Raw genomic sequence first — 26,180 nt, forward strand, 5'->3', positions numbered from 1 at the left:
AGGTCCATTCAACAAATGAGAGGCAGCACCAAGACTCAGAACTGGTACTGTCATCCAGTCTCCAGCTTGTCTCTGACAAAGGGGACAATAAGCCTGGCCTTGGGCCCCTCTGCAATTAGACTTGGACTGTTACAATACAGTCAGTCTCCAACTCAGTGACTCCGGCATCTCCTTTGCCCACTTTCTTCCTAGGATAACAGCTTCACTCAAAAAGTCCGGTAAAGCAAAGGCCTTCAGTGATCATAAATCCCCTCTTAAAAGAACAAGCTGGCAGGGTGTAGCCATGTAATCCTCTGCACACAGGTGGCTGAAGCAGGAGGATCACAAGTTCTGGTTACATAAGAAGAACACTGTCTTAAAAGAAACCTTTACCCTGAAAAAATGAAACATGCTGAAAATCCCAAGAAGTACTGTTGAGGTCTGCACTTTAGTACTAGGTAAACCAAGTCAACTACAGAGGAGAGATGGTCCAAAGGCCTTGGACTAAGATGTGAAAAGGACTGGACACAGGCCAGCTCTTTGGTCTCTGAGCTCAGAAGACAGCCTTATCCACCTGTCTCAGTTCCCACTCCAAACACTAGCCACAGCCATCATGATGGAACTAAGATAAACCCTTTATTTATTTATGCTTTTCCATTTTGTTTAAAACAACAACAACAACCTTAATATAACTGGCAGCCCTTCCCCCTCACCCTTGCTTGGGTTGGGGGGTAGTTAGTGGGGAAATAGCCCCCAAGGATGGGGCTGACCATAAGAGCCCCTCAGGGAGGTAATGGAGCCCAAGTCCTTGGCCTGGGGCAAGGGCACCTGTAGTGTAGTAACTGGGGACTTAACAGGGCTCTTGAACCTCTACTTGTACCAACATACATACCCTTGGCTTACAAGGGTCAGGAAGCATGTGGGGAGGGGACTCCCATTTTCCTCGGTGTCCCTACCCAGCCCAGTCTCACAAATTAAGGCTAGGAGTAGGAAAATGGAGGGTGGGTAGGTATCTCACACAAAGGAGTACTGGTTATTAATGGCTCGGGGGTGGCCCCCTTCTTCTCCGTTGCCCCCTAGTGGTAGCTGCTGAAGCTGCACCATTAGGGACAACCCCAAGTCCCCACCAGGGCCAGCACCACCCTGAGCCTCAGTGCCTGGTGCTATGGCCTCTTCCAATTCGACCATGGGGACCAGCTCAGCCACGGGGACCAGCTCTTCCTGGATCCCTCCACTGCCCGCTTTCTCTTTCTCTTGCCTCTCTTTGGCTGCTGCGGCTGTGGTGGCCGCCACTTCTGGCGCCCCCGACGCCTCTTCTGCCCCAGGATGTGGGGGATCTGTCCATGGAGGGGGTTCAGGGGGCTGGGTTGGGTCACGGGAGTTGTTCCGTTCTGGATAGAAATGGTAAGAGGACACATTGATTGTGGAAGGAAGTGAGTCCTTGTGGTGGCCTCCCCTTTGCTTGTCCTCCCCAAGGAGCCATGTGCTATCTCCCCCATATCCCATCTCCTGAGCAACCCCCCTCCATGGAAGATGGATCATGGGCGGTGGTGAGAGGACCACACTTACACACAGTCACTCGCTCCGAAGGGCAGGAGGGTGGAGGAGGCATCGGGGTAGCATCGGTCGCCCTCGCACACCCCTGCATGGCTCCCAGCCTGCTCCCGGCCTGGGGGGAGGGGCAACGTGGGGATAGATGGGATGATGGGGTGGGGGAAAGTGAGAGATCAGACAGGGACATCAGACACCAAGGGATGAAGGAGGGGGATCAGACCACGCATCCCCCAAAAGGTCAAAGACAAGGCCAAGGAGGATGGGTCCAGGAGACAGACAATGATGGAGTGGAGGATCTGATGGAATGGGAATGCACCAGCCAACTCTCCACTACCCCTGGCCCCATGAGGGGCCTCTGCCTGCCTTTATCCTACCAGCTTTCTGCAGCCCCTTTCAGGCCCCTGCCCAGGAATCTGGACTACCCTGTTCCCCACTAACAGGGCCTCTCCTCCAACCCCCCACCCCGTCTTCCTGGCACACACACCTCACTTCTTGGGTGCACGGGCACCTCCTCCCCTGCAGACCTGCTCTGCTCACCCTGCTGCCGCTGGGAGGGCACATAGCTGACAAGGACAACATCACTGGAGCCTCCAGACTCCAGAGGGATGGGATGCACCCGGAAGTGCTCAAGCATATCGAAAATGGACTGGAACCACAGATGTTGGACCCGGCACTGACCCTCCTCATTCAGTGACAAACGCAGGTGCTGGGGGCAGGATGAGCAAGTAAGGTGGGAGCTCAGGTCCCTGCCAGTTATAAATCGCCCCTCCCCATGACAGTTGTATTTCCACAGCCACCCAAACCCTGCCCAGTAGAGTTCTCCTCCAGGACCACTCACCTTGGCCTTGCCCTGGAAGTTGAAAGTGAGGACATATTCACCACGTCTTGTCTCACTCTGACGTACCAGGAAGACACCATGGGAGCCAGGGCCTCCTTCCAACACTAACTGGGCAGCCTTGAGTCGAGAGAGCATGCCGTGGAACCAAGGATATCCTGAGAGGGGCTGATCCCCCTCACCTCCCTCTGACTCCCCCTGGAACAGGAACGACCCTTCAGGAAGGAGAGAGGGGAACAGGGTGTCAGAGGCTTCTCCCTAGCCTTGTTTTTCCTTTGAGACCCCTCCTCCCACGCCTGGTCACTGGTTCCTCCTGCATGCACCCAATACCTGTGGCTGCTTCTGGAGTATCCAGGGGAGGGTAGGGGGTTGAGAGGGGATGAATCGTCCCTGCTGGAGGCCCCTCCTCAATGGGAATGCGAGGGGGCAATTCTGGAGGAAGCAGTTCCATTGAGTCAAAATGGGAAGCAGCAACGGAGACAGAACTAGGGGAGAAGGACGCTGACGGCCGGTCTGAGAGGCCCCCATAAGCCCCTGAAAGATAATGGAGGCCAAACTTGAGAACACCACAGGTTCCTCTCCTAGATGCCTGGGCTCCTGCCATCTCCCCGCTGGCTGTCCACTTGTGTGCCCAGCCCCCGCACACCTCTGGAGGACTAACCCTGATGGATTTTTTACGATGGTTCTGACTTACACTGCTTGCTGGCTGAGGGACCATGGTTATTTCGAGGAGATCCTAGAATCCAAATGTCCCTATGTCTTTTCTGAATCAACAGCTGAAAGATTATTGCAATGGTTGGTGGGGTGAGGGATAGAAGCCCTGAAAAATGTCCACATTAGAAAGGAGCCCTCTGTTTAGGCTAGAAATGAAAGCTACCAACTTGTAGGACATCAAAAATTCTTGTCAGGAGCTACATTCCTATATCAAGCACTCAGAAGGCTGAGGCTGGAGGCTTGCAGGTCAGCCTAAAGCACAAGTTGGGAACATCCTGCTGTGACAGAGCATTTGCCTACCAAGAGCAAGGCCCTGGGTTCATTCATCAGTGACAAAAGGAAATACAAAGCTTCCTCTTTCCTATTAACCCCTTTAGGCCAAATCAACCTGACTTTTACTTTACTACACCTCGAGTTCTTCCCTTTACTCATGTCAGCCTACCATTTTACATTACATGCACCCTGGTACTTCCTATATCAGGGTTCAGCAAGCCCCCACATTCCTTTTTTGTTTGCTTTGTTTTTCAAGACAGGGTTTCTCTGTATTGGTCCCTGGCATCCTCAAAGCCACTCTCTCACCTCCCCTGTGTAGCATTCTGTCTATTCTATCTCCCCTGTTCTCTTCTTCCAAGATGCTTCCTGCTTGGGCTGCTCAGAGAACACTAAGCAAACTCCTCATTTTGGAGACCCACTTACTGGAGATAATGTCTTATCAATTCAGCTACAGCAAACCCAAGAAAACCTAGGAACCATTTGAAACATCTGAGTTCCCCATGCACCCCAGAGCCTAGCATGCAGCCAGTAATACACTGGGACCTGACTGAACATCTGTCACACTTCAGGCCTAGGGCAGCAGACACATCACTGTACCTCTTAGGAAACAGGCATGTTAGCATAGCCCATCTTTTTCAGAAACTTCAGGAAATCTATTTCCTCCCTGTGGTCTTAGCTACTTGCAATCTGCTGTAAGGTCTATGCTAGCTCTAACAATCCAGTGTATGACAACTCTTTTTTGCTGACTGAATACAGCCTGTGCGCCAGGCACTGTGAAGCCAAAACTCAGAACTAAGGTTCAGGAAAAAAGGTTAAGAGTAGAGGTGAGTTGGGCCAGACAGCTATCTAACTTTGTGAATATGTGAGTGTTAAATCAGACTAAAAGGAAAAGGGCAAAGGCCACTGACAAATGCTGGGATGCATGACAAGACTAAAACAAAGATGCACAAAGTATTCTGGAAGCTTGCAGAAGAGAACTATGACTTCCAGACAGAGTGGTAGCCTATAGGCTTACGGAAAAAGTAACAGGGCCTGCCTAGTGCGAGAGGTTCGATAGAGTAAGAACCTGGCCCAGCAGCTCGCAAAGGCTCTACCTTACCCTGCGACAGGCGGTCGTTACTCTCACTGGGTCCCAGCAGCAGATCCTGGCTGGGCAGGCTCTCTGAATGATTCAGGCAGGGCAACTCCAGGTTGTCTGTGTTATCCTTTGTGAGGAAGGAGGTCCCAGGGGCCAGGGGAAGGGTCATGGGACGGGGGCTGATAGCAGGGCAGGGTCTACAAAGACAGGGAAAATGGTGCTGGCGAGAAAACCACCAGGAGAAAGACACAAAGCTGCTCCCCTATCCACCTCCAGATCCACCTCAAGAACAGAGGTAAGCCTCTTACCCTGGGCTTAGGCACTCCTGGATGTCAGACACCCAGGCCTTCACATGAAGTGCATCCGTTGTCTCCAGAATGTATTCTGAAGGGCCTTCTACCTATAAGGCCAAGAGATTGGGCTTCAGCCAGAGTAGGGGGAAGGCAGCCTATAGGCCATATCCAACAGCCCCAGGGACAGACTCAAAGCCTGTCCTGACATATATCCATCCTGCTGCCAAAGACACTGGCCTAAATCTATTAAGAGCATTCTCTCAAGCACAAGCACTCTCTGGGGGCAGAGCTTGGAGCTCCTACCTTAACCACAAACGTGTTCTCCCTGTCAGGCATCTCTAGGGCCGTGGCTGTGCGGACATCAGTAATAGTAGAACAGGGAATGCTGAGCCGGGGCCGGGATGCCTAGGGGGGAAAGGGAGTAAGAACCAGTCTTATATGCCAAGGCCAACCCTCCCTCCATTCATCCACCTTTCTTCCTAGATGAAGCAATATGGTAATAGCTCTTTGGTCTCAGATCTGCCACTGGCAACTGATTGAGAGCCCAGTTACCTGTAAACCCAGGACAGCAACTTGTATACACGGGCTTCCCACACCAAAGCTTCGCTATCGGGCTTCCCACACCAAAGCTTCGCTATCTACTGTTATTCCCAGCCACCCGGCCTCCTGGGGGCTCACCTTGGGTGGTACAAAGAACTCCAAGCGACTTCCTCCTCCTCCTTCTCCTTCACTCCTGAGCAGTAGGCGACACTTCTGCCATTGAGGCTGCCCTCCTCCCCCTGAGGTCAGCCCAGCTGCCCCTCCTCCACGACCCACTCCTGCTGGGTCAGGGGCAGCCTCTTCAGCCCCCATGAAACTCAGCAGCTCTTCTCTCTGTACCATTCCTGCTCCATCTTTCAAGGTTCCCCCTCCACGACTCAGTCTCAGCCTCTCAAAGCGGTGAGTCCATCTCTCCCCAGGGGATGTGCCATCACTGGCCAATCCCCTACCAACTGTCCCAGCACCACCAGAGGAGTTGGAGTTGCTGTTTCCACCTAGAACTGGAGGGCCTGATGTGGTCTCCAGAGGCCCAGCTGGGGAGGAAGAGTCAACAGCCCCCCGCCACTGCAGGATGCCTCGTACAGAACCTCTGACTGAGCGACCCACTGAACGGAGGGAAAAGCGTTTCTTGAGCTTCGGCTTTGAGGATGTTGTAGAGGAGGAAGAGACTGAGGAAGGAAGGGGGCCAGCTAGGTCCTCAGAAGATCGAGATGAGCCCAACACAGCCAGGGGCCCGCCCACCCTACAGCTTTCAAGGGACAAGTCATGTGGTGGTGCAATCTCCACACCAGGGCTCAATGGGGCCAAGACAGGTGGGGACAGTGAGCCAGAGGCCCGGGCCACTTCAGCTTCGAAGTGCTGCAGGAAGAGCTCAGCAAAACGGCCAGAAAAGGCAGCTTCTGCTCCAGGCTCTGCATATTGTGGGTGGGAGGCCAGGTAGAGGCGAAAACGACGAGCAAGATCCAGGGCAGCAGCCCTTGCATGGGACTCACAGAACTCTTGCCAACTTGGGGGAGGGGGTGTTGGCAACGCTGGCGGAGAAGGGAAAGCCCCATCCTCCGGGGAAGGGGCACCATTCATGATGGGCCCCAGGAGGAAGACAGGGGAAGCCTGTGAGGAGGGGCAGCAAAGAAGGAAACGGCCAAAAGACACGGGGTGAGCGGCAACAGCTGTAGGAGGAAGAAAGAGGTATACATATTGAGTCACTGCAGAGGGGAGATTGGGGTGTATCCCAGCCCAAGCCAGGTAGTCCCATCCAGATTCCTCAGGAGCAACAGGGGAAGAGAACCAAACTGTTGTGCCCTCATCAAGATCTACACCTCACATATACCCAAGGGATAAGGGATGCCCAGCTCAGGGTCCATCCTGCATCTTTCCTGATGCTTTTGCTAACATTTCCCTGTTGTAGGATCCAGGAGAGAGCCTCAGAGCATCTTACACCACAGAGAACTCTTACAGATCACCACTGTCCCTTCTCAAAGCAAAGCCTTCCCTAATCACCACACACTTTCCAGAAGCTATTCCAGCAGGTTTCACAAGGTCATTTTACATTTCCTTAAAAAACTTAATAACCCCTTCAGATGAGGAAACAGACTCAAACAAATTACAGAATTCAGAGTCTACTGTGTTCTCCACTGCATAGTTCTAGTCTCCAGGGACTGGCTGGACCAGCCTTAACCACAGCTCCTACTGCTCTGTTCTCAGGGGGGCAAAAGGGTACAGGGATTACAGAGTTTAGAGACCTTGCTCCATAGGCCCAATGAGTGAATAATGGACTAAAGGATCAGCTGTCTTAGAAGCTGATCCTACAACCCAGCACTTAAGCCCTATGTGAAGGTTCAGAGTGGCTAAAGACCAATCTCTGGGTTACCCCCTTTAGTCTAAGGCTGACTGGCAGCAGCCCTAGAGAAAAAGGGGTGGTGTGTTGGATCAGGGCAAGTCTTTACTGGCCACATAAGAAATCACAAGGAACTAGTGCTCAAGATTTCTCTCTCCCTGGGGAGTATGCCCTAAAGCCTGTGAGACTTGGACTGAAGCCCCAGCTCAGCCCACCTGTTAGCTGTGTGAGCCCAGCTTTTTTTTTTTTTTTTTTTTTTTATAAGTGAAACAGTTAATAATCTCTACCTGCTACAGTTGTCAGGAGAAATTAAATGACAAGGTACATGCCTATGCTTGACACTAAGTGAGCACATAAGACATCACTGTCACATTCACTGTTTATATGGGGGAGGACAGTATTATGGGTCCCATTTTCTCTATGTGAGAGAAACTAGAGAGAAGGGCTTCTGATGTCGTCACAATTCTTACGCCACAACAACAAAGTGACAGAGCTCAGCATGTAATTTACAATCGGTAGCTATTTGGTAAGTGGTCCTGCCTATGATAAACACGCAAAGTTGACTGCCCAGGACAGCTCAGGAAAGTCTCCTCAAACTATCGGAGATGTCAGCCTCCTCTTCAAACCTATAACCAGGCTGTACGTCACAGCGCCCCCCCCCCCTTGGCCTCAGCCCTATACATTCTGATGGCCCCAACCACAGGGACAACTCCAAACCATGGAGAAGCTGCCAGGAGATGCGGGAGTCACTGGGGAACCGGGCCAAGAGGTGCAGGCACAGCAGAGATGGTCCCCAGCCAGAGGCTACCGCGGCTCACACAGGCCCACCCAGCCCTCAGCAACTGGCCGACCCAGCCCCCTTCAGGCCCGCTGACCCTGCGGTTCCTGGACTGGTGACTCAGTTTCTCTTCTGCCAAGAAGGCTCAGTCACAATTTCCCGGTGCACCTGACTCTTGGCTTAGTTCTGACATTCCAGAAGGGCGGGTGGTGGAGGGTGCAGGCTGCGCTCCAGGTTTGGACCCTCCAGGCCCCGTTGCCAATCACTCAGACCCGATCCTAATCGCTGGACACCCTCCACATGCCCTGAGGCTGCAGCCTCCGGGGCACCAGACCTATCAGCTGGCCGCTCCGGAGCCAAGCACCCCTCCAGCCCTGAGCCCCCACGCCGACCCCCGCCCGGGCTGCTCAGGCTCCAGGGTCGAGTCCCGGAGAAGATAGAGGCACTTGAAGAGGGGGGGTTCCGGTTCCGGTCCCACCTGCATCTCGGTCCCCGCTCTCAGCTCCGGCGGCGGCAGCGGCGGCGGCGGCGGCCGCAGCTCCCGCTCCCTGTGCCCCCCGCCTCCGCGACGAGCTCCCACCACGCGCTTCTGCGCAGGCGCCGGGACGGGTTTTCCCGACGCGGAAGGAAGCGACCATAGAGAAGAGCAGTAAGGAGAAGGGCACTCTCGTACTCACTTCCGCCATCGTTCTCACAGCAGAGCTTTCAGGCTAGGCTGACGCGGTTTTCACCGAACTCCCGTGGCTTCCTCTATTTTACCTAAAAGGGACCACTGAGACAACTGTGGGAAGGAGTTGCGTCCCAGACGAGCGTCCTCTGAAGCGGATTCGAGACAAAAATGAAGTCAACCATAGAGAAGGCACCTGAGCGAGAGAGTAGCCGCCCCAATACGGGAGATCAGTGAGACGATAAAGCTCTTTGAAGAGCTGGCTGCAGCCTAGAGCGCCTGGCTTTGCACGAAGGGGATACAGACACCGCCCCCAGGGAGTTGGGCGAGCAAAGAACCGGTGACCTTGGGAAGCTGAATGAGCGGTTTGATTCTGAACTTACGACCTTGGCTTTTCATAGGAAAGGGACCAGGTGGTCCAGGAGGGATCCACCTTAGACAGGAACTAAAGAAGGGCAGCAACAGCGAGGTCAATTTCGGACATGTTTGGGGGACATCAGGAGGTACATGCACATACAACTTGAACATCAAGAGAGGCTTCAAGGCAAGTTGAAGAACAAAGTACAAAACGCTGTCGAAACCTTGCGCACAGATATCCTCTAGCAATCAAGGCTTAAGTAATTGAAAAGGCAAAGTGTCTTGGTGGCAAGATAGCTTTTTGTCCGTATTCAAATAAGTGCTAATAGCTTAGTGACTATGTTTAAGGAGCATCTTTCATTTCTGAGATCTCCAATAAAATTTCCAGAACCAGACTAGTGAGATGACTCAGTGGGTACAAGTGTTTGCTATGCAAGCCGGATGACTAGAATCCATCCCCAAAACCCACTGTGGAAAGTAAAGGGATGCTGGAAAGTTGTCTTCTAACCTCCAACATGCGGCACGTGCTTTTGTGCAATAATAAAATTTAAATCTAAACAAATTTTGGGGCTCGGAATAGACCTAAGTGATTAAGAGCACTGGCTGTTCTTGTAGAAGACCCTGATTCAGTTCCTAGCACACACGTGGTGGTTCAGGATTGGAACTCCAGTTCCAGGAGATCCAACCTCCACAGGGATACACAGGCAGGCAACACATGCACATAAGCTAAAATAAATAATATTAATTAAAAAATTTTAAGCCAGGCAGTAGTGGCCCATGCTTTTAATCCCAGCACTTGGGAGGCATAAGCAGGTAGATCTCTGACTTCAAGGCCAGCCTGGTCTACAGGTCGAGTTTCAGGACAGTCAGAGAAACCCTGTCTTTAAAAATTTCCAGAGTCAACTAGCTGACTGTATCAAATGCCATCCTGGAACCCAGAGGAAAATGACAAAAAATGGAAAACAAAACAAAAACAAGGCAAGTGACCCAGAATATGGAGATGGACATATCACCTGTCTCACAGAAAGAATATTTGTCCTAGGAGCTCAATGGCTAAGAGTACTGGCTGCTTTTTCCAAAGGATCCAGGTTCAATTCCCAGCACCCATACAGCAGCTCACAACTAACTGTAACTCCAATTCCAGGGGATCTGACACCCTCATACAGATATATACTGCAGGCAAAACGCCAGTGTGCTAAAAATAAAGTTAAAAAAAAAAAGTCATGTTTGCCTAAGGGTGCCACCCCACCTCCATTCTGTTAGAAAATCTTAGAAAGAAAAATCAAGTTCTGGCTTCTTTATTTTTTTTAAATCTTTTCTTTCTTTTTGTTTGTTTGTTAAGACAGGTTTTCTCTGTGTAACAACCCTAGACATCCTGGAACTTGCTCTGGAGACCAGGCTGGCTGAACTCACAGAGATCCACCTGCCTTTGCGTCCCCTGCCCCAGAGGCTTTTATTTTTAAAAAAGCAAGCCAGTCTTTTGTTTTTAAAAGATTTTAAAATTTTTGTTATATTTATGTGTGGTTTGTCTGCATATGTGTGCAGGGCCCTCAGAGACCAGAAAAGGACATCATATCACCAGAAACTAGAATTACTCATAGATTTGAACCACCATGTGGGTTCCAGAAATCAAACCTGGGTCCTCTGCAAGAGCAGCAAGTGTTTTTAACTACTGAGCTCTCTCTCCAGACCCATGGCTTTTGCCAGTCTTAAATACCCAGGCTGTCACTCATAGCATCAGTTCACAGACACCTTTGCTGAGGTTTGCATTACCAGCATTATCCAATTCTTTTACTTCAAAGGAAGAGCAAATGAAGGGGATCACTATCCTGTGGTCTGAGTCCCAGATCCTGCCTCACTCTCTCTGTAGCATACCTATCCATCATCTACAACAGACGTGGTACAAGAGTCCAGAAGGGCAAAGGACATTTGATAAATTTGGATGTGTTGTGTGTAAACTGTCTGGCCTTTTGAGGCAGGGATGCTGGGGGTGGGGTCAAACCCAGGACCTGGAACATATTAGATAGTTTAAGTTGCTTCCAGCATCTAATCACTTGGTCACAGGCTTGGGTTGTTGTGATCAGTCAACTGATTTTTTTTTTTTTTTTTTTTTGCTTTTTAAATGATTTATATTTTATTTTTTGTGCATTTATGTTTTGTCTGCATCTATGTTCATACAAGGGTTTGAATCTCCGGAGTTGGCGTAACAGACAGTTGTAAACTGCCATGTGGGTGCTGGGAATTGAACCTGGGTCCTTTGGAAGAACAGCTACTACTTTTAACCAGTGAGCCATCTCTTTAGCCCCTGAACTGAAGTTTTTTAATGAAAATAGCTACTTAAGCTGGACATAGTGGTATATGCCAGAGGGCAGGCTGATCTCTGTGGGTTTGAGGCCTGCCTGGTCTGTGTAGTTCCAGGACAGCCAGAGCTATACTGGTGAGACCCTATCTCAGAAAAACAGAAACAAAGCCGGGCATTGATGGCTCACACCTTTAATCCCAGCACTTGGGAGGCAGAGGCAGAGGCAGAGGCAGGTGGATCTCTTGTGAGTTTGAGGCCAGTCTGGTCTACAGAGCAAATTCCAGACATCCAGAGCTACACAGAGGAAAGCCTGCCTCAATGAAACCAAACCAAACCAAACAAACAAACAAAACTAAATAAAAAAGGCTTGTAAGATGGCTTGTAAACTGAGAGTAGTTGCTTTTCTTACAGAGGATCTGGGTTCAATTCTGGGCACCCACAAGGTGGCTCACAACTATCTGTAATTCCAGTTCTACATACATACACACAAGCACACATACATATACCATAATAATATTGAAGAAAATAAATAGCTGGGTGTGATGGTACATATATTTAACCCCAGTAGAGGTAGGCAGATGACTGAGGTTTTTGGAGTTTTTTTTGTTTTTGTTTTTGTTTTTTTTTTTAATGTATACACTGTTCTGCCTGCATGCCTGAACACCAGAAGAGGGCACAAGATCTCATTATGAATGGTTGTGAGCCACCATGTGGCTGCTGGGAATTGAACTCAGGACCTTTGGGACCTGGCTGTCCTGGAACTCCCTCTGTTGACTACTCTGGCCTCAAACTCAGAGATCCACCTGCCTCTGCCTCCCAAGTGCTGGGATTAAAGACATAAACCACCACCACCTGGTAGAGATTTAATTTTCTAAACGATTACATTTGTTTAAAGTGTGTGAACACAAGGTTCCATAGACATCAGAGAACGTGCTGGAGTCAGTTCTCTCCTTCCACCGTGTGGTCCTGAGGATTGAATTTAGGTTGTCAGATTTGGCAGTCAGCACTGTTACCGGCTAAGCCATCTTGGCAGCCCAACTCTAGATATTTTCAGGTGTTAATTCCTGGGCCCTTTTTTTTTTTTTTTTCATTACAAAGGCCTCCAGTAACATGAGGAATAAAATTTGAGCCTAGGTATGATGATTACACTGCAATCTAAGCACTTGTGAGGCTGATACAGAAAGATCAAAGTAAGTTTGAGGGCTGGAGAGATGGCTCAGCCATTAAAGGCTAGGCTCACAACCAAAAACAAAGTAAGTTTGAGGCCAGCCTGGGCTACATAGTGACTTTTAGGTTATCTTGGACTGTATAGTGATACCCTCTCTTCAAAATAAATAAAATGAGGGCTGGGGAGATGGCTCAGTGGTTAAGAGTACTTGCTGCTCTTCAGAAGAGCTGGGTTCAATTCCCAATACCCACATGACTGCTCAAAACTGTAAACCCAGTAACAGGATATAACATCCTCTTCTGGCCTGTTTGAGCATGAAGCACACACACAGTACGGACAGACATACAGGCAAAACTATACACATGAAAATAAATGCCAGGCAGGCATGATGCACACACACAGCTTTAATCCCAGGTCTTAGGAGGCAGAGGCAGGTGTATCGCCATGATTTTGAAGCTAGCCTGGTCCATATAAAAGGTTCAGTCAGGACTAACATAGACCCTGTTGTAGCAGACTTTTTCTTCTGGGCCACCAACCAACTCCCAAATCATGACATGGAGACTTTTTATTAGTTATGGATGCTCTACCTAGCTTAAGCTCATTTCTGGCTACTTCTCTTAACTTAATTAACCTTTTTCTTGTTACCTACCTTTTGCCTTGGGGCTGTTTGCCTTTCATTCTTTCTGTATATCTTATTTTCCTGTGATCTTTATGTCTGGCTAGCTGGCAGTTGCCTGGCTTCTGACCCTGTGTGACTCCCTTGCTTGTTCCTATCTTCATCTTCCTCCTCTTCCTATTTAATCTCTCTACTTGCAAGCTCTGCCTATCCTTTCTCTGCCTAGCTATTGGCCATTCAGCTGTTCAGCACTTTTTTTTCTCTTAAGATTTATTTATTTATTATATATACAGCAGGCTAGAAGAGGGCACCAGATCTCATTACTGATAGCAATGAGCCACCATGTTGTTGCTGGGATTTGAACTCAGGACATCTGGAAGAGCAGCCAGTGCTCCTAACCACTAAGTCCAGCCCACTATTCAGCTTTTTATTAGACCAATCAGGTGCCTTAGGCAAGCAAGATGACGCTTTACAATAAAACAAATGCAGCATAAACAGAAGTAACACAGTTTTACACAGTTAAAGTACTATTCCACAGCAGAAACAAATGTAACACATCTTTGCCTCGTTAAAATAATATTCTACAACACCCTGTTGTAGCTGGAATTCTTTGGTCTGCCAACCAGTTCCCAAATAAAGATACAGAGGCTTATTAATTATGGATGCTCATCCTTAGCTTAGGCTTGTCCCACTAGCTCTTTTAATTTAATATGTTTCTACTCATCTACATTTTCCACCTGAGCTTTCTACCTTTCTTTGATTCTGTATGTCCTACTTTCCTACTTCTGGCGTGTCTGTCTGTCTGGCCCCTGGCATTTCTGTGGCATTTCCCTAGTGCCTCTTTTTCTTTCTTCCCCAATCCTAAATTCCTCCTCCTACTTACTCCTCTTTCCTGGAAGTCCCGCCTATGCCTCCTTCCTCACTATTGACTATTCAGCTTTTTATTAGGCCAATCGTGTGCTTTAGGCAGCCAAAGTAAAATGGAAACATATCTTTACATAGTTAAGCAAATACTCTGCAATACTCTGTCTCACAAATAAATAGCCAGCACCCACTTTGGACAGCTCATAAGTACATGTAACTTCAGCTCCATAAGATCTAATGCCCTCAGTTGGGCAATGGTGGTGCCAGTTTGCTCTACAAAGTACATGCCAGGTCAGCCAGGACTGTTACACAGAGAAAACCTATCTCGAAACATAAACACACACACACACACACACACACACACACACACACACACACACACACACACGAGAAATCTGATGCCCTCTACTGGACTCTGAAGGTACCTACACACACCCCAACACACATTTACACATATTTAAATCTTTAAATAGTAATTAAATCTTTAAAAAGTAATTAAAAATAGATCTAACATATAACCCAGCTGTATCACTCTTAGGTATTTCAACAAAGATTCTAAGCTAACATATCAGAGATTTGCACACCCTTGTTTCCTGCAAAACTATGTGTGGAAGCTTAGTTACGGCACCAACAACCCAGATGTCTATCAACAAAGAAACAGATAAAGAAAATATGGTATAGGCTGGGGAGTTGGCTCATCAGTGAACAGCACTTGCTTTTTTAAAAGTACGAAGTTTGATTCCCAGCACCTACATGATGGCTCTGTGACTAGAGTGCCTGGAGAGCTGACATACTCTTCTGATCTCCACATACATACATGCAGGAAAAACACTCACCACAAAATAAGTTCATTCAAAAATGTGTGTATGATCAGGGCTGGAGAGATGGCTCATGGGTTAAGAACATGGGCTGCTCTTTCAGAGGACGTGGGTTTCATTCCCAGCATCTACAACAGTCTGTGGATCCAATTCCAGGGATTGAACACCCTGTCCTAGCCTCTGTGAGCAATGAATTTCTTTTAGCTGTGAAGAACAAAGTAATATTGCTTTCAGGGAAATAGTTATAACTGGAAAGAACCATCTTAAGTGACTTAAGTCATTCTCAGAAAGACACATAGGCACTGCTTTCTCTCTGTGGGTCTTAAATTATACATAGATACATAAATACGGTGTCGATGGCATGAAAGTAAAAGCAAAAGGAAGGTGACTGGGAAGGGAAATGTGCTCAAAGTACTCTATATACTTGTAGGAAAATGTCTTTGAGAGCTGGGTGTGGTGGCTCACAACTTTAATCCCAACACTCTTCCACTCCAGAAGGAGAGGCAGGCAGATCTCTGTGAGTTCAAGGCCAACCAGGGCTGCATAGTGAGAACCCATCTCAAAGAAAAAAGAAAGAAAAGAAAACATCCTTCTGAATCCATTACCACTTACTGCAAATGTATCCCAACTAGCAAGTGGGCATGATGGAGCACACCTCTACTCTCAGTACTTCAGATGCTTGAAGAGCTCTGTGAGTTTGAGGTCAGCCTGATATACATAGAAAGACCCTGACCCAAAACAAATATTTTAGCTGGGAGGTGGTGATGAATGCCTTTGATCGCAGCACTTGGGAATTCAAGGCCAGCCTGGAACAAGTACCAGGACCACACAGAGAGAAAGCCTGTCTCAACAAACACACACACACACAGTTTTTTACAGAGCTGAGGGTGAAACCTGGGGCCTATACACACTAAACATGTATTCCATCACTGAGCTACCCTTCCCGTGCCCATTGCACATTGTTTTTATTGAGATGGGGTCTCATTATACAGTTCTGACTGCTCGGAAACTTGTTCTGTAGAACAGGCTGGCCTTAAACCCAACAGCCTCGTCTCCTGAGTGCTGGGATTAAAGCCACGTGCTTCCATGTCTGTCCCCCAACCCACATCTTTTTTGTTTGTTTGTTTGTTTGTTTTTGTTTTTTATTTTGGAGACAGGGTTTCTCTGTGGCTTTGAAGCCTGTCCTGAAACTAGCTCTTGTAGACCAGGCTGGTCTTGAACACACAGAGATCTGCCTGCCTCTGCCTCCGAGTGCTGGGACTAAAGGCATGCACTATACCACAGCCTGGCCCAATCCACGTTTTGAAGGAAGTTTAATGTTTCAATAATTAAGCCCAGTAGTGTAGTAAACACCTCTAAACCCAGAATTTGGGAGGCAGAGGCAGGTGGATCTCTGTGAATTCTAGGTCAGCTTAGTCTACAGTTGAGTTTCAGGACAGCCAGGGATACACAGAGGAAACCCTGTCTCAAGAAAAAGAAAAAAGTTAAGTTTGAATAATTTGGAGCTGGAGAGATGGCTCAGTAGTGAAAAACACTGACTTTCTTTCTTTCCAGAGGACCTGGTTTGATTTCCAGCATCCGCACTGTGGCCCACAACCACTTGAAACTCTGGTCCCAGAGAAGCCAATACCCTCTTCTGGCCTTCTCTGACATCAGGCATGCATGTGGTGCACAAATATACACAGAGGTTAAAACCCATATACATTTTTAAAAACTCATCAAAATGACTCATAGAATGAACTTGACAGGTACTGGGGCATTCTGAGGCCCAAAGAAAGCCCTTGATTTGATATAGCTGAGAGACGAACAAGGACTGAATGGGTACTAGCAGTAGACACAGTAAGAAGTGATCACATTTGCAACATAATCTGACAAATCTGACTCAGCAGCAGAATTGGGCAGCAGGTTAGAGGTGGATGTGGGGAAAAGGGAGAGGAAAGGGGGATTACCGTTTGTTCTAATGTATGAGTGTGAGAAAAACAAGAGTCCTGTTTTGAATGTGTTAATTCTATGAGACCAAGATGCTGATCCTTTCAGTGGGCAGACAGACTCATTAATAGTTCAATGTGAACACTGAAAGGTCTTATATGGCCAGGTGCACAGGCTAGAGATGTAAACAGAAGCCCACTCAAGTCAGCCTCAGAACAGAAACAGAAACTAGAAATAAGCTTCTCTATCAAGTTGCTATAAGAATATATGAGCCGGGCAGTGGTGGTCCCAGCACTCAGGAGACAGACGAGGTGGATCTTTGTGAATTCTAGGCCAGCCTGGTCTACAGAGTGAGTTCCAGGATAGCAAAGGCTACTCAGAGAGAACCTGTCTCAAAAACAAAACAAATAAATAATAACTATGAAAAAAGCATCAAAAATATGTTGATATATTTGCATGCAAAGAACAGACAATCCTGGCTCAAACCATCTGATGAACCCTCCTCATCCACATAAGGAATCTGCTCTAGGAAGATGCTCCTCATTTTACGCTTACCCGTGACTTTTCTTGTTTTCTGAAGACAAGGTCTTATTCTATAGTCCAGGCTGATTCAAAGTAGCAATCCTCTTTCCTGGCCTTTGTAATGCTGTGTAGTGAGATATTCACTCTGTTAGCACCTGTTGCACTGACCACATCCATTGGGGGTGGGGACAGGGGCAGATGTGACCAGGGGGAACTAGGTCTGGGGAAGGGGCCCCAGAGCTCTCCCTTGATTGCTGGACAGAGACAGAGGGCATCCAGAGGTATACTTGGGACCAGGAACCTGCTGGCATTCATCTGTCTCTGCTGTAAGTTATTTCTCCCCAAATAAACATCTATTCATCCTGTTTTTCCCGATCCTTATTATTCCATGATATCTGGTGTTAGAAGTGGGACATAGATTTCCACGGATCTGGGGGATCAGGTCTCAATCCAGGGGGCAGCACACTGCTGTGCTTCTTCTAAATGCTCACAGGCGTCTGAGCCTACCTGAGGAGTCTGAGCTGACCTGAGGACTGCAGCTGCCACGAGTCCCAGTTTCCTTCCCTGACCCTCTGCCGCCGAGCTACAGTGCGCAACGGTCCGGGCTGTCACCTCCCGAAGCGAATCAGCCACCTCCCGAAGCCGGCTAGCACTGAGACTTCAGCCTTCCCCCAAGAGGTTCCCTCAGTGCAGATAACTGCGCTACCGCCCTGCAGCTTCCCCAAGTTTGCCCTGTGGTTTGGCGTTAGTCACCCCACTGCGGTTCCTCCCCCATCCCCTCATGTTGCACTGAGACCGCACACAGAGAAGTCTCTGCTTCTAAGTCCCAGTACTCTACAAAAAGCTTGATTTTACTTTTCCACCTAACAACAGTCTCGTTAGCTGGCTAAGACTTTACAGGGACCCGGGTTGGAGGTATCTTCAGCTACCGGACACCATTTGGTGATACACCTGTGCCACCTACTGGCCAAGTGTAATTACTGCAGATTGAGATCTACAACCAAACATTTAGACCCTGTGCTACTCAGCACACAGCCTTATAGCTGCTGGAATTCTTCTATCTGTTCCAGGACAGCAGAATCCTGATAAGTTAACTGCAACATCTTTTGAAATTTAAGCTGATATAATAACTGAGATCAGTTGTTCCATACCTATGGCAGATAATCTTATGATGCAGGACGTTAGGAATCCTTTTATTTCATATATAGAAGGAATTTTATCAGAAGAAAATCATGACTTAACCAATATATACAATGGGTTTCATAATCAATAGGATATTCTTAAAGAAATGGTTTGATATTAGAGCAAAAAATAAGGAACTTGTACAAACCATAGATGACTTAGTAACAAGGATTCAGAATATTAAAAATGACAATGGAGAACTGAAAAACAATGCAAAACACAGAACGCTTAGAAAAAAGGTTCAGAATATTGAAGATGGCGATAGAGATCTGACAGGTAGAATACAAAATATGGAACATAAAAATGACCAACCAGAAAATAGAATTTGTTCCATGTCTGCTGCCTCAATAACCAAACAGAAACAATGCAATGCATTAACATGCTAGCAGAAACAGCTCATTCCTGGTTGGACAAAGCTACTAATACAGATAAAAAAACTGGAACATCAGATGGAAAGACCAGCAGATAGAATCTGTTTCATGTCTGAGGATAATGGCAAGCTAGTGAATAGAACATTGTTTGGAAGGCAGTTTACATGCCTTTCAGATAATATCTAAGGATGAGAATATTAAAAGCATAAAATCATTTGTAGTTGGAGAAAACAAGAAACTGACTGATTCAGTGAAGTCTCTGGAAAGTTATATGATTCAAGAAGTTCAAACACTCAAAGAAACAATGGTGAATAGAAGGCCTTAGACCTTTAAACTGATACATCAGAAGAAGAGATACAAGTAACAGGGCATTAAAGAGACTTAAAATTTCCTACACCATTTAGGGTCAGGGGAGACTTACCTAAGGTCATTATTCCATCACCAATGGCTTTCCCCGTAGCTATCACTGAAAAAAAAAAAAAAAACAGCAACGAAAAAACACCAGAAAAGTTTTGTTGCATATCAGTGGGAACCAATATGTATGAAAGATTTAAAAGGTATAAAGGAATCAGTAGTCTTTTATGGCATGCACTCACCATATGTGAAGCAATTAGTAGAATCATGGGCAAGGAATAACAAGGTAACCCCTAAGGATTGGGATCAATTAATATCAGCTGTCCTTGAAAACTCATCTCAATTAGAATCGAGGGCTTTATGGAAAGAAGAAACAAAAGCTCTTGAACTTCAGTTTAAAGAAAGTTTATAAAGCTCCCCAAGATAAAATTCTTGGCAAGGGTCTTTATGCTGACCCAGAAACTCAAGCTGCATATGATGAACACATCTTGTCTCTATGCAGTACAGCAGCTTTGAATGCTTGGTATAAGGTTCATGAACCAGGGGAGAGGATAGAATCCTATACCAAGATAAGGCAAGGACCAAGAGAATGCTTTAGTGTATTCCTACAAGGATTGTCTAGGGCAATACAATTAGAAGTAGCAGACACAGGTTCTAGGCGAATACTCATAGAATCATTAGCTTATGAGAATGCAAATCCACAATGCAAACAAGTGCTTTGGACCTTAAAAGTTAGATCAGCACCTTTGGATGAATGGGTCCTATATACAGCTAACTTTGAGTATAATGACAATGACACTGAAGCTTGGGTAAGAGAAGCCATCTCCAAAGGTTTGAAAAATATCAAAATATCAGATGTTTTAATTGTAGGATAGGACATCTAAGAAGAAATTGTAGGCAGAGTATTCCTAGGAAAAACACTGCTAGGAATGAATCGAACAGAAGGCCTCAGCCTTCTGGGTTATGTAGAAGGTGTGGCAAATGTGCCGATACTGGACTAAAATGAATGTGTATTGACCAGAGGCAAACAAGAAACCCTTTACACTTGGGAAACTCCTTGGGGGGGCTCTCAAAGGCCCCCATGTCAAAGGTGGTACGAACACTCCCAGTCACTGAGGAGGACAATCTTCCACAAGACAATTAGAAAATCCAGTGCCTATTGTAAAAAATAATACTGCTCTGGATGACAAACATCCAGATGAATCAAACATGAAAGAAGGAAACAAAAAAGTGTATTTTGGCAAACCTCTATAAACAAAGGCCTAGATTGATAGTTAAGATGGAATAACAGACTGTTTGAGGGGATTGTTGACATGGGCGCTGACATAACCATCATAATTAATAAATCTTGGCTTCCAAGATGGCCCCTGCAAGAGGTAAATGTTCAATTCTTAGGGATTGGAACCCTATCTCAGGTAAAACAGAACACAAGATGGATTGAATGTATTGGACCAAAGGACAGAGAGGAAGGTTGAGACCATATGTGGCTGATATAGAAATAAATTTATGGGGTTGTGATCTATTGCAGCAATGGAATACACAGATTAACATTCCTCCAGTATTAATATGAACCATAAACAAACTCATGATTGCAGAAAAAATATTATAAAGTACTATACAAAACAGATACCAAATATCCAGGCTGTACAAAAACAGAATATAAGTGCTAAACAGAGGAACCAAAAATCCTACCCTTAAAATGGCTAACAGATGAACCTGTCTGGGTAGGGCAATGGCCTATGACCTCTGAGAAGTTAGAGGCTTTAGAAAATCTGGTCCAGGAACAGCTGGTCATATTGGTCATATTGAGGAATCTACCAGCCCTTGGAACTCTCCTGCATTTGTTATCAAAAAGAAATCTGGAAAATGGAGAATGCTTACACACCTGAGAGCCATCAATAAAGTTATACAGCCAATGGGCTTTCTACAGCCTGGAATGCCCTTGCCTTCTTTTGATACCTAAAGAATGGCCTATTATAGTTATTGATTTAAAAGATTGATTCTTCACTATACCTTTACAAGAACAAGATAAAGAAAAAAATTGCCTTCATGGTATCTAATTACAATAATTCTCAACCGGTTAAGAGATATCAATGGAAGATTTTGCCACAGAGAATGCCAAATAGTCCCCCTGTGCCAATATTTTGTGCAAAAATCTTTGGAAATAATTCATAAACAGTTTCAACAATCCATAATTTACCATTACATGGATGATATATTGTTAGCTGATTCTAAAGTAGAAATATTAGAAAAAAATGTTTGAGGATGTCAAGGATGTTTACCTCACTTGGGATTACAAATTGCACCTGAAAAAATACAAAGAGGAGATTCTATCAACTACTTAGGATATAAAATATGTCTACAGAAAATTAGATCACAAAAAGTACAGATCAGGAGAGATCGTTACCAGACCCTTAATGATCTTCAAAAATTACTAGGAGAGATTTCTCAACTGCAAACCATTATTGGAGTAGAAGGGCATGATTTGAAAAACTTGAAAATGGCCCTAAAAAGGGGACAAGGATTTGAATAGTCCACGAATACTATCAGCTGAAGCTGAAAATGCATTAGAGTAGGTAGAAAAGAGGATACTAGAGGCACACGTGGACTGTGTGGATCTAAACCTAGACTATATTCTGGTTATATTACCATCTAGAGAGTATCCTTCAGGGATTTTGATGCAGAGGGAAGATATCATATTAGAATGGCTATTTCTACCAAATAAACAGAATAAAAAACTAAAAACATACATAGAAAAGATCTCTGACTTGATTATAAAAGGTAAATTAAGACTTTGTCAACTGACAGGAAGGGACCCAGCAGAAATTATAGTACCTCTAACTAATGAGGAAATTTCCTCTTTATAGAAAGATAATGAATATTGACAGAGAGCTTGCAGTAACTTTTTGGGAACAATTAGCAGCAATTATCCCAAAAGTGAGAGAATCAAATTCATAAAGAAAACAATTTGGATCTTTCCATGCATTGTAAGAAAAACGCCTAACTCTGGAATCCCTACATTCTACACTGATGCAAACAACTCTGGTAAGGCAGGATATAAATCAGGAAAAATAAGTAAAATACTTCAAAGCCCTTATAATTCTGTATAAAAGGCAGAATTGTACACCATTCTCATAGTACTTGTGGATTTTACAGAACCCCTCAATATGCAGAGAGAGTCGTCTTACACATTGAGACTGCAGAATTTATTCCTGACAATACAGAATTAACTTCATTGTTTATACAGTTACAAGATACTATCAGAAAGAGGACTCATCATATATATATATATATATATATATATGTGTATATATATATATATATATATATATATATATATATATATATTACACATCAGATCCCATACGGGTCTGCCAAGTCCTGTAGCACAAGGCAATGATGAAATTGATTGGTTATTAATAGGAAATGTGCTAGAAGCCTCGGAATTTCATAAGAAGTACCACATGAACAGCAAAGTTTAAAAAAAGGATTTTTCTATCTCACTTGGCAACAAGCTAAGGAAATATCCTACTTGCTCATTCTATAACCAAACTCCTTTACCACCATGCATGCAGTAACCCTAAAGGTATAAATAGGAATGAAATATGGCAAATGAATGTGTTTCATTTTGCAGAATTTGGAAAATTAAAGTATGTGCACCACACTATAGACACATTTTCAGGGTTTCCATGGGCCACTGCTCTGAGGTCTGAAAAGGCTGATTCTGCTGTCATACATCTATTAGAGGTAATGGCCATTATGGGCATACCTGCACAAATAAAAACTGATAATGCTCCAGCATATGTCTCCTTCAAATTGAAACATTTTTTTGAGCATTATAACATAAAGCACATAACTGGTATACCACACAATCCTACAGGACAAGCAGTGGTTGAGAGATCTAATCATACTTTCAAAGAAATGTTCTATAAACAGGCAGGGAGAACCAAGACACCCAAACACAGATTACATAATGCCTTATTAACATTAAACTTTCTTAATGCTAATGAGAAAGGAAAAACAGCTGCAGAAAGACACTGGACAATAGAATAAAACTTCTGAACTAAACCAGCAAGTATACTTAAGGATGTATTGACCTCAGTATGGAAACCAGGATATGTGTTACGTTGGGGTAGGGGTTTTCGCCTTTGTATCTACAGGAAAAGAAAAGCTGTGGATACCATCTAAGTTGATCAAGATCCGAGTTGAACAAGAGAAACATCTTAATGAAGAGAAATGACAAGTCATCCAACAAAGTAGTTCCCATGAGTTGTGTGGAGACCTCTCAAAGGTAGGGGAAGTGTTCTGTTCTTGTCTTTACAGGAAAACAGAAAACACCCATCTTCAAACAGCCAAAAGACATTGAATGTGTAGGTACCTACAGAACAGAAGATAGCTATCCAGAAAGAACCATTTAACGAAGAGGAATCTGATATAAGGTAAAAATATTTAATTCTAGTGAACTATTTCTATACAGGAATCTATTTCTCTTTACTATCTAGTATCACTTTAGTCCCAGTTCATGTAAACCAGTACTGGCTTTGGAGTTGGATTTGGCTTTCCATCTCTAAATCCAAGCATGTTGTTAAGATTAAATTCACAGTTTCTGCCTTATCTCAAGAAGCCAATTGGTGTAAGGCAGAAGAAAACAAAATCTGGGGACTGTCATTTGTCTATATACAGTTTTCTCTCTGAAATCCTAATTTTCCTTATATCCATTTTCATGCTTATTGTTGCCTTTCCCAATATGCATACCTTAAAAGTTGAAATTTTTACATTGATATTTTTTAGTTCTCCACAAAGAATAATAACAATTCCTAACAGCAATCTTTGAACTCTCTGGAAAGAAGTTGGAGCGCCACTTCGTCATTTCCACTTGACTCAATCTGATGTATCTGGACTACAAACATCACCCTAACACCGGTTTGGAACTGTTATGCTGGAGACAACTCCTGACTAGCTAGCTGAAATGGTGTACCTTCTTATTACACCCTGGCCAGAATTTTAGATAAAACTTGAATCAAGCATTTCCTGCCATGCAGAGACTAGCTACAAATGTTACAGCCAGTCCCATCTAGAAATTTTGTTGCTAAAAATTTTCTTCCTACAGGATCTCATGGAGCAATCATGGTCCATTTCATCAGGAAGTAATCTTAAAATGACGGATGCCCCTCTTTCCCTACTCTTGGCTTTTAGGGATGATATTCATTTTCATAGGGTTGGTTTTAGTTACTTAGGGTTGAGTATGGAAGGTGATGCTTAGACTCGGTTATCTCTTTTAGACAGATATAGGGTATGGTTGGGAAAGGTATGGTTTAGATGGGATATAGGTCTATTAGTCTATCTTCTTGTGAATTATCTTAGTAATTATTAGTTATATACAGCTTACATTGTTATAGATTCTTATATATGGTAACCTATGTAAAATTAAGTTTGCATTCCTTTCTCAGATGATTTGCATATTATATTTTGTCACATTGCATAAAATCTTTCCATTTACGATGTTTTGTGCAAATATCTTTATCATATTCTATGTATTTATGATCAAGACATTTTGTATATCAGCACAATTTAGGGTATTTTTATCATGCTGCACTATACAATTCTACCTCTGGTCAAGACATTTCTACTCTACCTCTGTTTTAGAGATTTACATGTATATATGCACACATAGTAATGTTGTTTAAGTGTTTAAGTATTTGTCCCTGCTTTACTCAGGGAAGTTTCAACCAGTTTTATAGTTAGGTTCCTGAGTATTACAGATTATCTTCACCCATGTTTCTTATACCTATGAGATTAGTCAAACATAGATGCTTAATCTTCAAACACTTCATAGACCTGCAGAACATGGCATTTAAATATTTTAATATTAGTACTCTGTTGACATGAGACACTATTGCTCCTAACAGCACTGTGCATTTCCCAAAATATGTTGGGCACTTTTGTTGCTCCTTCTGGAGTTCATCCTCGCCTCAGCTAACGGCCTCTTGGGCAAAGAACTGCCCCCACCTTGACCACTGATTTGGACGTGCTGTCCTATGTGCTTGCAGGAGACAAACATAGAAGACTGCTGGACCTTGCCAAGTCAGGGTAAGACAGCCTTTCTACCTCCCTGCTTCTGTAGTGGTCTGTCAGATACTCTAGGCCTTAGCCAAAACTGGTTGCACCAATGTTGCTGTAAGACTTTGGGTGACTGTCCAAGTAGCCCGCTGTTTCTGTCCCCTGCTGCACATTTGGAAGTTGCCCATCCAAACTTCCTGCCTACCCTAGTATTATTATCTTCCTTCTCAGGTATTTGATGAGGTTGAAGATTAGACTATCACAATTATTATTCTCTCTTCCTAGTTAGATATATTAGGTACTAGACTTAAGCTTTCCAGCTTAGAACAACTGTATTGTAAACTCTGGTATGCCTTCACTCTAGGACTAGACATGTAGGTCTTAAGTTTGTATGTTCTCATTTTCCTTTTCTTAGAGCACACTTGCATTCACTGTTTTGTATATAGTTTTGTATCAAGCCTAAATCTTTTCTTTAGACTAAAAATGGAATTGTAGTGAGATATTCATTCTGTCCAGACCTGTTGCATTGACCATTGGGGGTAGGGACAGGGGCAGATGTGACCTGGGGGAACTAGGTCTGGGGAAGGGGCCCCAGAGCTCTCTCTTGCTTGCTGGACAGAGACAGAGAGCATCCGGAGGCATCCTTGGGACCAGGAACCTGCTGGTGTTCATTTGTCTCTGTTGTAAGTTATTTCTCCCTGAATAAACATCTATTCAGTCTATCTGTTTTTCCCAGTCCTTATTATTCTACGATAATGCTGGGATTACAGGTGTGTGCCACCAGATCTGGTTGAACCACAAGAATTAAATCAGTCTTGTTAGGATTTCTTCCTGGGTCTGAAGAAAGGGCCATCTTGAACAAAATTGAAATCCATGACTATTAAGTAGGAGCTCAAAGTGTCTACTACATAGCTGAATACAGGGGATGGAAGGCCATTCAATTTCAACAGCATCTTCCAAAAACTGTTAATGATTCTGTACAAAAACAAAACAAAACAAAAAACAAACAAAAAACCCTTTTTATTGAGTCAGGAATTCTCTGTGTAACCTTGTATAGTTGGGGGTTTTTGTTTGTTTGGTTGGTTGGTT

At 44.9% G+C, this 26,180-nt stretch overlaps 2 protein-coding genes across 7 annotated transcripts in view; one reads left to right on the forward strand and one right to left on the reverse strand.

Moving 5' to 3' along the window:
* Sbk1 (SH3 domain binding kinase 1) overlaps nucleotides 1-22,978 on the forward strand; it is a 253,873-nt gene extending 230,895 nt beyond the window's left edge. Inside the window, exon 5 of the transcript XR_007835025.1 lies at nucleotides 22,968-22,978. The gene's annotated coding sequence lies outside the window, so the exon portion shown is untranslated. The remainder of the gene's footprint in view (nucleotides 1-22,967) is intronic.
* Sh2b1 (SH2B adaptor protein 1) lies at nucleotides 594-8,582 on the reverse strand. 6 transcript variants are annotated; one of them, XM_051192922.1, is made up of 10 exons: nucleotides 8,360-8,582; nucleotides 5,405-6,435; nucleotides 5,030-5,131; nucleotides 4,742-4,833; nucleotides 4,455-4,630; nucleotides 2,699-2,902; nucleotides 2,372-2,583; nucleotides 2,071-2,239; nucleotides 1,549-1,648; nucleotides 1,210-1,370 (listed from the first exon to the last, which is right to left on the reverse strand). In XM_051192922.1, exons 1-10 carry the CDS (start codon nucleotides 8,565-8,567, stop codon nucleotides 1,352-1,354), a joined length of 2,313 nt encoding a protein of 770 aa, XP_051048879.1. In that variant the 5' UTR covers nucleotides 8,568-8,582; the 3' UTR covers nucleotides 1,210-1,351. The 6 variants fall into 6 exon arrangements, with proteins under 6 accessions (XP_051048877.1, XP_051048875.1, XP_051048880.1 ...); XM_051192921.1 differs by having other exon boundaries at nucleotides 1,224-1,370; nucleotides 2,018-2,239; XM_051192920.1 differs by lacking the exon at nucleotides 1,549-1,648 and having other exon boundaries at nucleotides 594-1,370; nucleotides 2,699-2,800.
* Nucleotides 22,979-26,180: the final 3,202 nt, after the last annotated feature.

The sequence above is a fragment of the Phodopus roborovskii genome, unplaced genomic scaffold (genome assembly GCF_943737965.1).
Source record: "Phodopus roborovskii unplaced genomic scaffold, PHOROB, whole genome shotgun sequence".
NCBI classification, from domain to species: Eukaryota; Metazoa; Chordata; class Mammalia; order Rodentia; family Cricetidae; genus Phodopus; species Phodopus roborovskii.